Source organism: Epinephelus lanceolatus, chromosome 22 (genome assembly GCF_041903045.1).
Source record: "Epinephelus lanceolatus isolate andai-2023 chromosome 22, ASM4190304v1, whole genome shotgun sequence".
Classification (NCBI taxonomy): Eukaryota; Metazoa; Chordata; class Actinopteri; order Perciformes; family Serranidae; genus Epinephelus; species Epinephelus lanceolatus.
In genome coordinates, this window is record NC_135755.1 from 10,950,861 (window position 1) to 10,967,213 (window position 16,353).

The 16,353-nt window shown below is 40.1% G+C and overlaps 1 protein-coding gene across 2 annotated transcripts in view; it reads left to right on the forward strand.

Moving 5' to 3' along the window:
• Positions 1-12,942, forward strand: part of rell1 (RELT like 1) — a 58,713-nt gene extending 45,771 nt beyond the window's left edge. Inside the window, exons 5-8 of one of the 2 annotated variants that reach the window (XM_033609803.2) lie at positions 54-302; positions 6,921-7,053; positions 10,677-10,720; positions 10,803-12,942. In XM_033609803.2, the coding sequence (XP_033465694.2) occupies positions 54-302; positions 6,921-7,053; positions 10,677-10,712 (418 nt within the window). In that variant the 3' untranslated portion in view covers positions 10,713-10,720; positions 10,803-12,942. Of the gene's footprint in view, positions 1-53; positions 311-6,920; positions 7,054-10,676; positions 10,721-10,802 lie in introns of those variants that run through there. The other variant, XR_013488451.1, reaches the window with a different exon arrangement.
• The last annotated feature ends 3,411 nt before the right edge of the window (positions 12,943-16,353 follow it).

Genomic DNA, 16,353 nt, shown 5'->3' on the forward strand with positions numbered 1-16,353 from the left:
GAAATATCCACCAAACCTCCGTCTTGAACACTAATTTCTCTCTCTGTCCTCAGCCCTCCGCTCACCCCCACCTCTCCCGGCACCCCGACCCCTCCCATGACTCCCATATCACCGGGTGCACCTGCAGGAGCCGCCAAGCACACCTGCAACCACCTGCACACCATCGGTGGCCTGGGAGGCAACAAGAACATCTGCACCCGCTGCAGCCAGAAGAAATGGCCGCTGATGAGGAAGCCGTCGGCCCGTAAGACGGAGCAGCGCCGCAGCCACCATGGAGAGGTCACGGTCCTGGCTGTGGGCAGGTGGGCAGGTGTGTGTGTTTGTGTGTGTGTGAGTGGGTGTATGAGTCAACGAGGCAAGAAAGAAAAGCAGTTTGTTGCCGCTTTGAAATGATTTCCATTCCTCCAAAATTTCATAGACTCACAGCACACAGGATGCTTTAATCAGCAGAGGTTAATTAAATTAAACTCCCCCAGAGGCAGATTAGATATTAGCTCAAACACAACATTAACAATTAAACATTAACCCTCTAAAACCCGCATGTAATTACACAGGTTTGACTCTCTGACACCAAACCAGTGATCTGGAACACGTGGACGGTCAAACTGAAGCCTGGGAAAGTAGAAACTGCAGGCGTCAGACCGTGGTGAGGTTTCATGTGAAGCTTCGGTGGTTAACTTGTGTCGTGGAGCCGCTGTTAAAAACACACTAAAGAGGAAGAGGTCCTCACAACACGGAGACGCTGACAGCAACAAGAGAAATGTGTGATATTATCTAACAGCTCCCTACGATTGTTTTTCAGGAGAGTGTGCGGAGCGTCTTATTGCTGACAGAATGTGAACCCATCTCTTTTTTAATACGACTTCATGTGGCTGCTTCACAATAAAAGCAGCAGGAATAAGATGTGTTTGCAGTGGCAGTAAAGTAATACAGCTCTGACACGGTGTAAAGACAGCCAGGGGTAAACAGAGAGGCTGTTATCAGGAAGATGAAACTGTGCTGGATGACATGCATGAATCCTTTCTCTGTGGATCCCTCCTGCTTGTAAAGGCAATCTGAATCCAATACGGGAATGGCGGACTCTAACAACACTAACAATAAAAAGTACTATTTAGAGAGATCATTTCTGTATGTAAATACATTAAACGACTATAAGGGAAAAAAGCAGACCATAAATGACATCAAAATGCAGTTTGATTATTGACTTGTGTAATGTCACAATACCAGAATTTTATACTTTGATACAATACTAGGGATAGACCGATATGGATTTTTTAGGGCCGATGCCGATACCGATTTTTTTCCATCACCCTTAGCCGATGACCGATTATGGGGCCGATACTGCTTTTGCTCCCTCAATTTACATTAAAAAAATGACACAATGATAACAAATATTACAGGTCTCAAGTTTAAAATAAGAAACATTTATTGAACAGTAAAAAAATACTAAAACAAGATGGAAAGTTGAGGTAAAACAGGTAGAATATTATTATTATTATTATCATACATTCAAATAAAAAAGAGTTCAGTGCTCTTAAATCTTCCAGTAATGTCTTTATAAAATAAACAAATATTTAAGCTGAAGCATAAATAAAACAACAACTACTGTACACAGTAGGATTCAACAGCTTTGTTCAACTTAACCACATACTTTCAAATGAAAAAAAGTGCCAGGGAAAAATAAATCCGCGAACCCATGCGCGTATCGGCCGATGCCGATACAAGTAAAAAACTCAAATATTGGCCTGATATATCGGCCGGCTGATGTATTGGTCTATCCTTAAACAATACTAGTTAAAAATTCAATTAAACTCAATTAATTAAAATAAGATAACCCTGCACACATTGCTGGTGCAGAACGTCACTGAACACAACATACCTGCAGTCACATGGTGGGTGGTTCATTGCTGGAGAGAATACCGTACCAGGCACAGGTTGAGGACCAGGGACCAGTTGCACAAAACCCCTTAAGTTTCCTCCTTAAATATGACACTTAAGACCTAACTTCTCCGTAGCTGACGGACTTACTCAGTTGCACAAAATCCCTTCAAAGGTTTCCTTAGTTTAGGAAAAAATATTAATTAATTTACTGCGTTGAAAGAGATGTTACAGTGGTAAAAGTTTCCATGGAGATTGTTTGTCTGCTTGGACTCACGCTGATACATAGATAGTGTAAAAATGGCAGAAGGAAAGAAGACAAGAAAACCATATCGGTGCCCTAATACCAGAAAACAAATGATTGTGGGGAGAAATTGCAACGAAAAATGAATTCCTTCAAATGTAAAGGGTAAAATCAAAAGCGTATCCATTGGGTTCTCCCGGTCGCATAAACGCAGTCATGTTGCAGTTAAAGGGATAGTTCGACATTTTGGCAAATTCGCCTATTGACGTAATCCCTATTGTCATATGAGTAGGTACATTACCTTTAATTGTCAGCGCCTGCTGTTCTGAGATCGGTGGGGCAGAGCTGCCCGCTGAAATGGAGGTGAACGGTACAGCCCCCTCTCTCCCTCAAAACTAATCAAATACACCATCAAATGACTTACACACTCACCACGCTGTGAAATAATAATGTATAATTACGAGACAGAGTTGTTTTGAAGCCAAATGCAGAGCCGGAACTACATTCCAGACATACAGTACTTGCTGGGCGGAGTGATTTCAAACAGCGTATGTTTAGTGCAGTTACTCCCGTCATCAAAACAACAAGTTTGTTGAGAAGAAGCCAGAATATACAGAGGAAGAGTTACAGGTTTTAGAAGAAGAGAGAGCAAGAAGAGAGGTTGAGGCTGCCGAGCAACCAGGGGATGAGGGGAGACCCAGAGCCGGTGGTGTAAATGTGAGGCTTACTGGCCACTTTATTAGGTACACCTGTGCAATATAAATATAGAGTACGCCTCAAAATAATCACCGGAACACGGGGAGAACATGCTAACTCCACACTCATAAATCACCACAACTACTGAAGGAACAACAACATAAAATGTTCCCTAGCAGTCTGTTTATTCCCAACAATGAGAAGTAATACCAGTCACTTCACTATATGCTCTGAGCAAGCACTTATCCATAACATAACCACAACAACATTTGCATTTTAGCCTTATTTACCATGCTTGGGTTGTAGGCTAATGTTACTCAACATGGAGGTAACGTTACAGCAGAGAGATTGCTGAGCAAAATACACAACGATCACTTACCACGTCTGCTCGTTTTGTGATGCCGACAGATAGTATGAGAGTGTCTTTCAAGAAAGGAGTCTGAACCATTCCTGAGCTTCTGCGCTCCATCCTTTCAGCGTAGTCCTCCGTTAAAAAATGGCAGGAGCACACAAATATTTTCCGGACCGTTTCCACAGGCGTGTTGGGGTCGATGTCCAGCACAAATAGCCATTGTTTCATCCTGTCCGTATTACTGGTTGGAACCACGTGAAACTTCACTTTGCTCCATGTCTTCGGCTTGTTACCGCAACCTTTTACAATGCATGTGTAAACCATGATTTACAACAACACTCTGTAAACTCAAACCTTCTGGTGCGTCCAGCTGACGATACTGCAAATGGCTACAAGCAATAACAACGGCACTGTCTCAGGTGCGCACTGTGTCACTCTGCCCAGTGGTTTACTCAAGAAAGTAGTTCCGAGTATTTGCTTCACGTGTCGTAATGTTACTTAATTATACATTATTATTTCATAGCGCGGGGAATGCGCAAGCCATGTGTTGTCCACTGGAGTGTTTTGGAGTCATTTGATGGTGTATTTGATTAGTTTTGAGGGAGAGAGGGGGCTGTACTGTTCACCTCCATTTTGTGCGCCGAGCAGCAGGCAGCTCTGCCCCACCGATCTCAGAACAGCACGCACTGACAATTAAAGGTAATGTACCTACTCATATGACTATAGGGATTACGTCAATAGGCGAATTTGCCAAAATGTTGAACTATCCCTTTAAGACAGAGTCTGAGGTACCTTAAGTTGTTTTAGAACTTGCTTCAGTTGCTAAGGTCTTCTGTGCCGCGGTCTCGGGATTACTTCAGTATATGACCAAGACAAGGAGAAAACCATAAATACTAGAGAATATTTTAAGAACACCTGAAGGAGAAGACTTAAGAGTGTTTTGTGCAACCAACTATATTTTGAGCAAACCTTGACTAGAACTTACAGGAAAATATTAACTTAAGGTGTTTTGTGCAGCCAGCCCCAGTTATTTTTCTTCCCTGTGCAGCCTCAGGTAGAAAATCTGGTTGTAGTTTGGTTGTGCCAGTTTCGTTGTAGCGCTTGATGGTTTTTGCGACTCCACTTGGGGACACATTTAAAGTTTTTGCAATTTTCCGGACTGACTGACCTTCATTTCTTAAAGTAATGATGGCCACTTGTTTTTCTTTAGTTAGCTGATTGGTTCTTGCCATAATATGAATTTTAACAGTTGTCCAATAGGGCTGTCCGCTGTGTATTAACCTGACTTCTGCACAACACAACTGATGGTCCCAACCCCATTGATAAAGCAAGAAATTCCACTAATTAACCCTGATAAGGCACACCTGTGAAGTGGAAACCATTTCAGGTGACTACCTCTTGAAGCTCATGGAGAGAATGCCAAGAGTGTGCAAAGCAGTAATCAGAGCAAAGGGTGGCTATTTTGAAGAAACTAGAATATAAAACATGTTTTCAGTTATTTCACCTTTTTTTGTTAAGTACATAACTCCACGCGTTCATTCATAGTTTTGATGCCTTCAGTGAGAATCTACAATGTAAATAGTCATGAAAATAAAGAAGACGCATTGAATGAGAAGGTGTGTCCAAACTTTTGGCCTGTACTGTATCTGTCTCTCTTTTTTTTTTTTAATCTCCGCCAGGCATAAACCTGGAGGAGTTATTGCATTTGGTCATATGTGTGCAAGTGAGTGTGTGTGTCTATCTGCAGCTAATCTCACAAACTACTAGACCAGCCAGCCTCATATTTTGTCTGCACATTCATGACTGTATGCTCAAGGACCTCTCGTGGTTGTGGTGATTCACAGGTGTTGAAAAACCTGTTTTATTGACTGTTTCATACCGTCTGCTGACTCCTCGCTCCTCATAGACCCCTTTTCCACCAAAGCAGTTCCAGTGCTGGTTCGGGGCCAGCGTTTAATTTGGAACCGGTTTTCCTGTTTCGACAGACAAAAGAACTGGCTCTGGGCGAGAAAAACCGGTTCCAGGGTGGCACCAGTTCTTTGCTGGACTAGAAGAACGAACCACATATGTCATGGGGAAGGGGGCAAGGTTATTGAGACCATGTTAGGTTATTACCTGTCTTTTGGAACGTAATCGCCGTCCATACAAATCTTGTCGAGCAGCACAAATACGATGTATCTGCCGTGTTTGGATGCTTATGAAGCCTCGTAGAGCCAGGAGTAACAACTGCACAAATACGTGGTCCGCCATCGGTGTTGCCAGTGGGAAAGCAACGACGTAACTGATGTATACAGTGGCGCAATGACGTGGCATCCTAACCACCTCGAGCCGTGGAAAAGCAAATTGGTTTGCAAGTTGGACCAACTGAGAACCAGCACCAGCACTGGAACTGCTTTGGTGGAAAACGGGTAACAGAGGCCATACTCATGCCGCTTTTTTGCGCCCGCAAATGCATTGTTTTCAATGTAGACGTGCAGCACATGCACTCAAATGTCAGAGCAATGCCATTGCAGTGCGCACATTGTCCCGAACACCGGTTTTTGAGGGTGCAATGGCTGTGCCTTCAGATAAACTAGTTCAAGTTTTAAAACACAGCTGTGCACACCGCATGTCATTTGACGGAGACCAGCCAACAGGTGTCTTTCGCTCTTGAAAGCCGGCACAGAAAAGGCCCAAGAGTAGCACCCAGCGCCTGACCTCACGTTTTCCAGGGGGTTAAAGATTCGGCATGTGTCCCTTAGATTGGTGGGTTGTGGCCACAAGTTTTCCGGAGATGGGAAGGACTGAAAACAACGAGCCTTACAGGACACATGTGACCCATTTTCTGTTATCTTTGCCACCATCTTGACTGTAAGGCAGCTGAGAGGGATAGTCCCACCAACCGCAGCTTTCTGCAGTCTTGCAGTCTTGTTTGTGATGTGACACCGGACGCTCCTGTGCACAACTATATTGGGGATTTTCTTTCTCTTAAAGATGGGCTTGGACCCTTTTCATCGCTCTCCATTGTTTAAAGACAAAAGCACCACACTGGGAATAAACCCTGACAGCATGCCACCATTATAAACTGTGTCCAAGTAAGTAAACTTACCATTTCTCAGTCCATTAGTGAGCCCGTGAAAGCGTGCAGCCTTGTCCCCGCCACGCAGTGAGCGCTCTCCTCATCCTTAATGTCATGCTGCGAGCTGATTGGGATGCACTGAGGTTGCTTTTCATTTGCACACCCAGATGAATGACGGTGTACGCAGAGGGTCAGCATGACCTGGATACAAATATTCATTTACTGATTTAATTAGAGCTTTGGAGTGTGTCAGTGTGTGTGTGTGTGTGTGTGTGTGTGTGTGTGCAGGTGTGTTTGAGTGTGCGGGTGGATGATAGCGGTGATAAGTTTAGGTCAGACGGAGTGTGTGTGTGTTTGTGTGTGTATTATCAGTGAGAAGACGCAGCAGCAGAAGCCAGCTGTGGCATAAATGAGAATAGCTGGTTCCCACAGAGTTTGCTCCTTCAATGCACAAACTCAGTGGGTTATCATGTAAATATACTGTTTACAGTGTAAACAAATCAGCAACAAAGATGGTCAGTCTTTTCTTTGACCTAGAAAAATAATTCACAGGGATCCTTTTTAAAAAATTCAGCAGTATACAGTGAACATGTCGGCCCCCACATAAGAGCAGGAGTTTAATGAGTCCTCGTTGCTCTCTTTCCCCGCTCTAAAAAAACATGCAAAACCTTTTTATATTTGTCGCCTCTCAGGTTCCGGGTGACAAAGTGTGACAAACCAACCAGAGAGAGGCGGAGCCTGCTCGTAACAGATGCCAACGGGAGCGTCCCCATGTCTCCTACAGAGGTGGAGCCCAAGAGCCGGACGACATCTGAGTCCCAGCAGGTCTGTATCCTGGAAACTTCATCATCTGTGTCTCTTTGTTTCCCCTCAGGCTCTCTGTGCGCTGATACACTGTGTAATTTATTATTAAACTACATCAGTATTATCATTGGGGCTGGGTGTCGCCACTGATTTCCTGTGCCTATTTGATTTCTGATTTGGTTCGATTCGCTTGGGGATACTTCAGTTACAATCCCAATCTTTGCCAGAATGTGAAAGAGATTCTCAGATAAGTAATACTGTAAATTTTTACAAGGAATCTTTTTAAAAAAGAATACATTCTCAACAGGATTAAAACTGAATATTTTATAACTAAAATAGTTTTATAACTAAAACCATTGACTCATTCCTCATGAAGGTTCTCTTTCACTTAAAACAACAAGCGTAGCTGTCGTTAGCTGAAGTTATTTTCACTCCTCTGTCTCCACCGCGGCGTCTTTACTCCGTGTTTGTGTATGTGCGTGAAAGTGGCTAAAAGAGGCTGCTGCAGCATGAAACAGGAAGCTAACAGTTACAGATTAAAGAATGGCTAACGTCAGAGCTTCTCAAGACTACGGTCGTTTATAATTTCGCGCATGGCTTGTTTACTTCCGGTGAGATTAACGGGGTTAAGCTTCACGCATCCGTGAGAAAAAAAGCCCATATGAAAAGATCGATCTAAGATTTTATTAACCAATATCGGGTCATTCAGTTGCAGATTGATTTGATTGGAAAACAAGTACCAGATTCTCACATTTGAATTCCTGGAACCAGTTTTGTTTTTTCTTGAAAAATGGCTTAAACGATTAATCTATAATCAAAATAGTAGCTGAAAATTTTCTGTCAATCCATCGATCTCTAAACTCTGTGAGGTAAAAACAAGCGGCAACCTCCAGGGCGGACGAGTGAGGCCAATGCGGAAGTGCCAAAAACTGCAATTCATCGACTGGCCACAAGGGGCTGGCTGCATACTAGAGCAAATCCCCATCGACTCCCATGTTAAAATGCCTAAATATGGGTAAAACCTGCAGATAGATGTGTTACTAAAATGGCACATTCACACACCTGTTTAGAAGGCAGAGTTCAAGTCAACTTCATCGTACAGACTCTTCTAATATCAAACAGAGACTACTGTATATACAAAGAAAACACAAAACTCCACAAAGAGCTCATAATGTACAACAGTGAGAAAACAGAAGACACCTCAGGAGTCATGGATCAAGAAAACAATTATAAAACAAAACAGAAAAACTACTTTCAACAAAGAGATACGACTCTTCATGAGATATAACTTGTTGTGAAGTTAATGGGATTTTAGTTAAATAAGTGTTTAAACATTGATGATAAAGAGTCGCTGATAAATCCAGCTGCAGTGATGATCCGCCTGCAGCTCTGCTGGGTTCTGTTTACATCACGGGAACGCTGCTTATGAAATTTCAGTGCTCCAGGTGATGGTGAGCAGCCTCAGCTCGTCTCTCCTCGGTGTTTTAATTTACTGTTTACAAGAGTGTGCAGAGAGTTGTCTTCAGGTTTGTGTACACAACGTTTCCTTGTAGGTGATTTCCTCTCAGATTCTTCTGTGACCAGATGAATTAAAAACAACTGAAAACCTGAACAGGAATCAATAAAATAAAGCATTCATTACTGATTCAACTTCAGTGTTAGTCGTCAGACGGATTTGCTTTATAATCACATTCATGTTCATGCACACAGTTTCCTGTGGAGGTGCCCACCCCTGCTTTTGTAGCACCAATGATTTAGTAACATTCGATCATCTGCAAAATTTTCAACATCCATGCAACGACTGGATTTGTCAGCTCGTTATTGGGCCTGATATTGATCTTATTAATTGGATAAATTTTGAAAGGAGACAATATTTGCAGTTGGTTAACATTACTAAAGACACCACTTTTCTAAAACCATATTTAGATATTTAATATCTTAATGGCTGAGTGGCATTCCTAGGGTTCTGAAAAAGTAGATTAAAAAAAAGTATAAATAAACACAGGACTACATGAATAAATACGGAAATAAAAAATAAAAGAATTCATAAATGCTGAAATAAATGATAATAAATACTAAAGGAATTAAAAAAGAAAGAAAGAAATACATAAATAAATACACAAAGTATGAATTAATAAATAAAGGATTTGATAAATGCTGAAATAAATAAATATGACAATAAATATATAACATAATTAATAAATGCTGAAATTAATACAGAAAGAATAAATAGATAAATGAAGGAATTAATAAATGACAAAAATATATACAGAAATTATATACAAAGTATAAATAAAGAAAGACTTGATAAATATATTAAATAAATAAAATAAATTATTTGATAAATGGTTGTTAATGAAATAATTATTAAATTTTGAAAATAATACAGAAAGAATAAATTAATAGATAAATAAGATTATTAATAAATGCTAAAATAATAGATAAATGAATAAATACAGAATGAATGAATGAATGAATAAAAGATTTGATAAATGCTGAAATAAATATGTGTATAATTAGATATGGGGAAAATAGATAAAGGAATTTATAAATAAATAAATAAATAAATAAATACAAAATGTATGAATTAATAAATGAATAAAAGATTTGATAAAGGCTGAAATAAATAAATATGACAATAAATAAAGAAATAATAAATGCTGAAATAAATACAGAAACATAAATACAGAAAGAATAAATAAATATGTAAATAAGGTAATTAATAAATGTTAAAATATATACAGAAATTAAATACCAAGTATAAATAAAGAAAGACTTGATAAATGCCGAAATAAATAAATGATTTGATAAATGGTTGTGAATGAAATAATTATTAAATGTTGAGATGAATACAGAAAGAATAAATTAATAGATAAATAAGATAATTAATAAATGCTAAAAAAATAATAAAAAAATAAATTAATACAGAAAGAAAGAATGAATGAATGAATGAATAAATAAAAGATTTGATAAATGCTGAAATAAATTTTAAAAAAATTAATAAATTGGGAAATAAATACAGAAATAAATATTAAAGTACATAAATGCATAAATAAAGAAACAAATTCAGAGGTTCGGACCTTCTGAATCATTCACATGCAGACACAGAAATGTATTTATGCATTTATTTATTTCCATATTTATTTAACATTTAATTGTCATTTTTTCTTTTGTTTATTGAGGCATTTATTTCTGTATGTCATATCAAATTATTTCTGTATTTATTCATTTATTCTTGTATGTATACCTTTATTTATATCCATATCTATTCTTTTATGCTTGAGTCATGTTTTGTCCTCCGTACAGATGAAGCCGATGTTGCGTCACAGTTTGTTTTCTACAGTTACTGAAATTGAGCCTGGTAATGTGAGAGATTTGAGTCACGTCATAATCAAATTTGTTTTAGGGTGGAGAGACGAAACCCTCGTGTTTCATAGACAGTACAAATGCAAAGAATCAATTTACAGCTTTAACATCCGTGTTTGTTTCATTTCATACTCTGTTGACTTTTGGCTTTCTCATATTGACTGTGTGAGGAGGAAAAATGCCTTCAGCCCAAGAAAGTACACAAACATGATGGCAGAACACGCCATTGATTATCATTAATTATTACTGTGTTGAATCAATATTATTTCCTTCAACAGGAGGAGACGAACAACTTGGACAAAGAGAAACGATAGAAACTCAGGTAACGTGTCTCGTGTGTTTTTTATCAGCCACATGTGTGTTTTTCATTTCTGTTTGGTAAAGTTTATTCTCCCGTTCGACAGTTTTCCAAAGAGAGGAGAAAAACAACACTCGGACACTTTTTAAAAACCCAAACAAGACCAATGAAACATCAGCACTGGAGAGGCGAGGTCGACCCGGGAGTCGTCCCCTCCACATTCCTGCTCCACGCGGAGTCACAAGTGCTGCTGCTGATAATGATGAGGACGACAGCGGCGAGAGTGACACACAGAGTCACAACAGCCGGTAATTTTACAAGCAGAAAGCGGGGAAAGTGTGTCTGCTTGTGACGCACTCCATCTCCTCTTAAAATAGATTTACAGTAGTGCCTTGCTCAAGGGGCGTTAAAGCAGGGCGGCTGCTTAATGTCACAGGAGCCTGAACCAGGGCCTTCCCGATGAACTAAGGTCTTGTTACTCAATATGCAGATGATGTGATGTTTTTTGTATATGGAGGTAGAGAAAAGTTTTGCATGTAATCAGTCAGTTAATTGTTTAATCTAAAACCCAGAAACAGGTACAGTCTGAGAATAAAGTGTGGGTTGTCATTCCCAAACAGGAAGTAGGAACAACCTGACGATGGCCGTCACAGAGCCAGGAAGTAGACCGGAGTATTAGGAGATGTGACGAGAAGAGTTTAAGAAACTGTAATCGTATCCTGTGGTGGTGTGAAGAGAGCGCAGTATTCTGGGTTAAACGACAAATAAGCTTCAATATTCAGACACAGACTCATCGTTTTCTCTAAAAGTGACAGTGTTATTTTGACATTAATTGCGAACGTTAAACAAGCCAGTCTGTTCCCGCCCATTATGGTCACTACCAGATTTTATATTTGTAATTCCCCATGTGTCAGACATTTCTACGGAAGCTGAGAATGGCCGTGCTTGCAGTTATTTTTCTAATGCCGTCATCTTGAGATCCAGAAGTTTATTATTTCGTTTTCTTGAGATAACGAAGCTGTTTTGATGTCGATTCTCGAGAAAACAAAAGGCCAGTCTTTAGAGAATTAAATAATTTATCACAAGAAACAGGCGGGTTAACAGTGGTTAGCATTGTCGCCTTACGGCAAAAGGGTTCATGGGTCGAACCTGGGAGCCCATCATATTCTAAACATGTCAGCGTGGGTTAACTTACGTACTTACTTTGCACACTGAGTCTGTTTTTTTTTTTGGATGCGTTTTTTGTTTATCCATCACCCTGTGAAATGATTCTGCGCGCCCCGTTCCTCTGTCTTGTCACGGCTGTGTCCTGCTGCCACATTTTCTTCTCTGATTCTTGGTCAGACGTCTCTAAAGGCTCGGACAGATGCAAAAAACGCAGAAAGTTGAACATCCAAAAATTTTAATGACGGACGAACGTTTCGAACTCAAAGTGCAAATGTGATTGACACAACATGAAGTTGTGTTTATTTTTACATGTGCGACAATTTCAGATGAAATGTGTGAAGGCCCAGAGGACACAACCTTTTGCTTTTCTTGTGTGAGTTTTGTGAAAACAGGTTGATTTAGGTTGATTCTTGAGAAGAAAAAGGGCAATTTCTCAAGATAACGAGATAATTTATCTCGAGATCATGAGTTAATCATGGAGAACTGAAAAATGAATGTCCAGTTCATGTGATCACATCTCACTCTCATGACTTTCAGGAGTCGTCGAGACATAAATGTGTATTTTTGTTTGCTGTAGTTGCGTCATTAGAGCAAGAGGAAACAACCTTTGTTTTTTGCCTGTTTTTATAACGGGTCAATTATCTCAAAAAAATAACAAAGCTCGTTTTCTTGTGATCACGGTAATTTATGTTGATTTTCGAACAGTTTACAGATTTTTTGAGATAATAAGCTAAGTCAACACAAGAAAACAACTTTCGTCGTCTCATAATCATTCTAGTATTTATAGAGAACTCAAAAGTGAGTGTCTGGCTTATAAAATAATTGCAAGTTTGGCTGTTCTTGGCTTAAATACTAATCAATCAGTCAATTCTTGAGAAAACACATGGGTTGATCATGGTTTAATTGTGGGAAACTCTACTCAGTTCATTTATCACACCTCACTGTCATGACTGTCTGGAGAATTCATAACTAAATATAAATGTATTTTTGTTTGATGCATTAACGTAATTAAAGCAAGTGACCTTTGTTTTCTCAAGATGACAGGCTGATTATCTCTTTACTGCACGTTAAAAAGAAAAGCTTTGTTATCTCAGGATAACAGTATGAAAAAATATTAAGCACGGCTGTTCTCGGCTTCCCTGCATCACTAAAACATTAAACTTTATTGTTTTAGACATTTTATCATCTTATGAAGTTGTTTGATTTTGTGAAAGTGTTTCCTGTTTACACCTACAACATTAGAAATCGTGGAGTTGGTGTTTAACTCTTTTAGCTTTGTTTTGGTCTCCACACAGGCGTTTATCAGGTGGAGAATGTCTAAGATGCATTATGGGAAATGTAGGATCAAGTGTTGTTGGTGCTAAAGACAAGGAGCCTGTTTCGACCTGGTATTAACATGTGTTTAGGTGATTCGGTGTCAATCATGCATCTCCAGCCGACCACTTGTGTTCAGATTTCGTTACTGCTAGGATGCATTAGTGTTTACACTGCAAAAGATATGTGGTCAAATACACATGTTCATACCAGGTATAATCAGTCTCTGAGAGACAGTATATCTCAGCCTGTGTAACTTTATTAAAAAGTAAAATCTGTCTCAAGTGAGTCCTGTACAGAGAGGCGAAGCCCTTATCTTCCAGTGTCCCCACCGGAACCTTTTTTCGGAAACAATAGGTATTGTAGTTAAATGACGAGAGGCAAATAAGTTGTTGATCCTGTTAACATTGTGCCACAAGTTACACATATGATGTTTGTCAATTTACAAGATCATTTTGTAATTCAAGAAAGCTGCAATTTGTTGAAGGTTCAGTTTTGTGTTAAACCGATCAGTGAGCTACATCTTTTGTCAACACCAGCTAGCTAGCTAGCTAGCTTAGCCATGTTCCACACACACATGTAATGTTCAGCAAGAGAGAAAGCTATGACGTCACTGACGCAACTTGCGTAGTTGTTTTAATCATGTATTTTCATGGTCTTAAACTGAAAACACACCAGCCCCCGCCACGGCAAGGCACGTTATGTGATGCGCATCGATTGCTGCCCCTAGCATGCACCAGACGCGTCACACTGACGCAAAGTTATTACTACTTTTACTGACAGATCTGTACCTCTTCCACTTCTGCGTTAGCTTAAAATCACGTGTGGACAGCTCCTAATTAAAGTTGATTTCTCAGCTTCTCCAGAGCTATGACTCGCCAGGCGATATCTTTTTGGCCACTGTCTTTATGACAAGATTGTGGGTCGTTTAGCTCAGGATATTTCTCCACCTCCACAACGAGTCTCTCGTTATCAATTCTTTGTCACACACAAGACAGCAACAGCTACGGAGTTCTCTTTATACATCCATAATGAGGAGAGGAGTCGAGCTGCTATAGGAGCAGAGAAAAAGAGCTGTCACAGGAGCTGGTCTGTACAAGCAGATAGCAAGTAGGGGAAAATGCATTTAATTCGGGGGGTAATGAGGCTGGAAATAGGACAGTGGCACGCATCTAGTTGCTGCCGGTGTGGGGTTCTACATCGAAAATATTAGGGGCGTGTTTTTTGACACATGGCGTTCTGGCTCGCAAAATAATCTAATGCGAAATTTGTGGCACAATTCAAACGGGATCAAAAATTATTTGTCTTTCGTCGTTGACTACAGTAAACCTTTTTTCCGAAGTAAGGTCGCATAGTGGTCCATCAGAATGGGAGGGACACGCCTCTCTACAAAAGAAGGGTACTAAATCATTGGAGCAGCCCTTTAAAGACCCTCCTGAGTTAAGACATAATCACCTGAATATATACTTTCCCAGATCTTTGTGATCAAACATATAATTTTAGGCATGTTTTCTTCCAACTTTATATCTGTGAACGTAATTGTGCCTCATTTTTTAAAAACACGTACAGTAAACCTGTTGTTATTCAAAGTTTGGGAGAGTTAGCCGTGTTTTTATTGTTGTATAATGAAATAAATAAAGACAACTAACACATATCAAACCATGAATAATATATTGTGTTCATTTATTCATACGCTCTGTGTACCAGCTGAGACGTCAGTACATTAGAGTCCACCACTGACCTGCAGGCTAACTGCTCCCTCTCCTCCCTCTGACTGAGCCATCCGTCTTCATATTCTATTCTCTTTCATTTCCTTCTCTCATCTCGGCACCCTCCTCGCTCCTTCTCTCCCATTTTTCGCACTGTAATGAAAAGATGATTTTTCTTATTCATTTCGAGTAGGTAGTCCGACGACCTCGGGCTCTCTATCATATTATTTCCAGATAATTGAGACGAGATGGAGATGGAGAGGTGTTGTGAGCATTAAAAAATCCTTGACTTCCTGTTGCCTCTTGACCTTCTGAGTCTTATGAGAGAGACACAAGTTTCTGACTTTAAAGGGGAACTTTTTCATTTTATATTCTGGACCTTATTTTCATGTTTCTGTGTCTAAGTGACTAAAAGAGACAACAGTTTTTGGAAACTGGTCCAATATTAAGAGAGAGGCTGCAGCTGCGATACAGGCTGCAATGTAACCACTTGGGGCAATTGTGCACCATCATTGTACATCCTCTAAAAGTGCTTGTTTTTGCTGCTGACACGCTGAGATTGTTATTATCAGTGTCTGGCAATATTATGGAAAGGATCCCTACAGAGATAGACCTTTTTGTTCAACCAGAAACAGCCCCGAAATCGCCATCACCAAACCCACCAGACTCCATTTAAAGAAACAGTAATTTTCTAATTGTAAAACACACTTAATTTAAAGTTGACAGACACAAAATAAAACTTCCAAAAACCATCTTGGTTCATCTTTCCACTGTTCCAACAATCACCAACTCTGGTTTGGTTGAAATAAACCCTTAATTCACCCAGTTAGAGGTGAAAATATGCTGGCTCTATACACACTAAAATTACTGTTTCTTTAAATGGAGTCTGGTGGGTTTGGTGATGGTGATTTCGGGGCTGTTTCTGGTTGAACAAAAATGATCTTACTCTTCAACAAAAAGGTCTATCTCTGTAGGGATCCTTTCCATAATGTCACCCAGTGATGGCAGTGACGGTAGCTGGAATTGGGCCAGCTGATTTTGCCCGATTCTGGGGGTCATTAATGCCGAGTTGGGCAACCAGATGCAGCCCGACTAATTTCATCCGGCATGCCGAGTTTGGGTTGATGCTGGGCCAGATCATTTTTGATAACAGCCCAGTAATGGAGGTGACGGCTGCCATAATCCGGCCATCTGATTTGGCAGGATTCTGGAGCGTCATTCATGCCGAGTCTCAGTGGAGTCAGGCAACCAGTTGTGGCCCAACTTATTTTTTCTGGCGTGCCGAGTTTGGGCCTAAGCTGGGTAAGGTCATTTTTGGTAACGGGCCAGTGATGGCAGTGACGGTAGCCAGAATCAGGCCAGCTGATTAGGCCTGATTCTGGGGTGTCATTCATGGTGAGTCTCAGTGGAGTCCGGTAACCAGATGCGGCCAGACTTATTTCTTCCAGTGTGTTGAGTTTGGGCCAA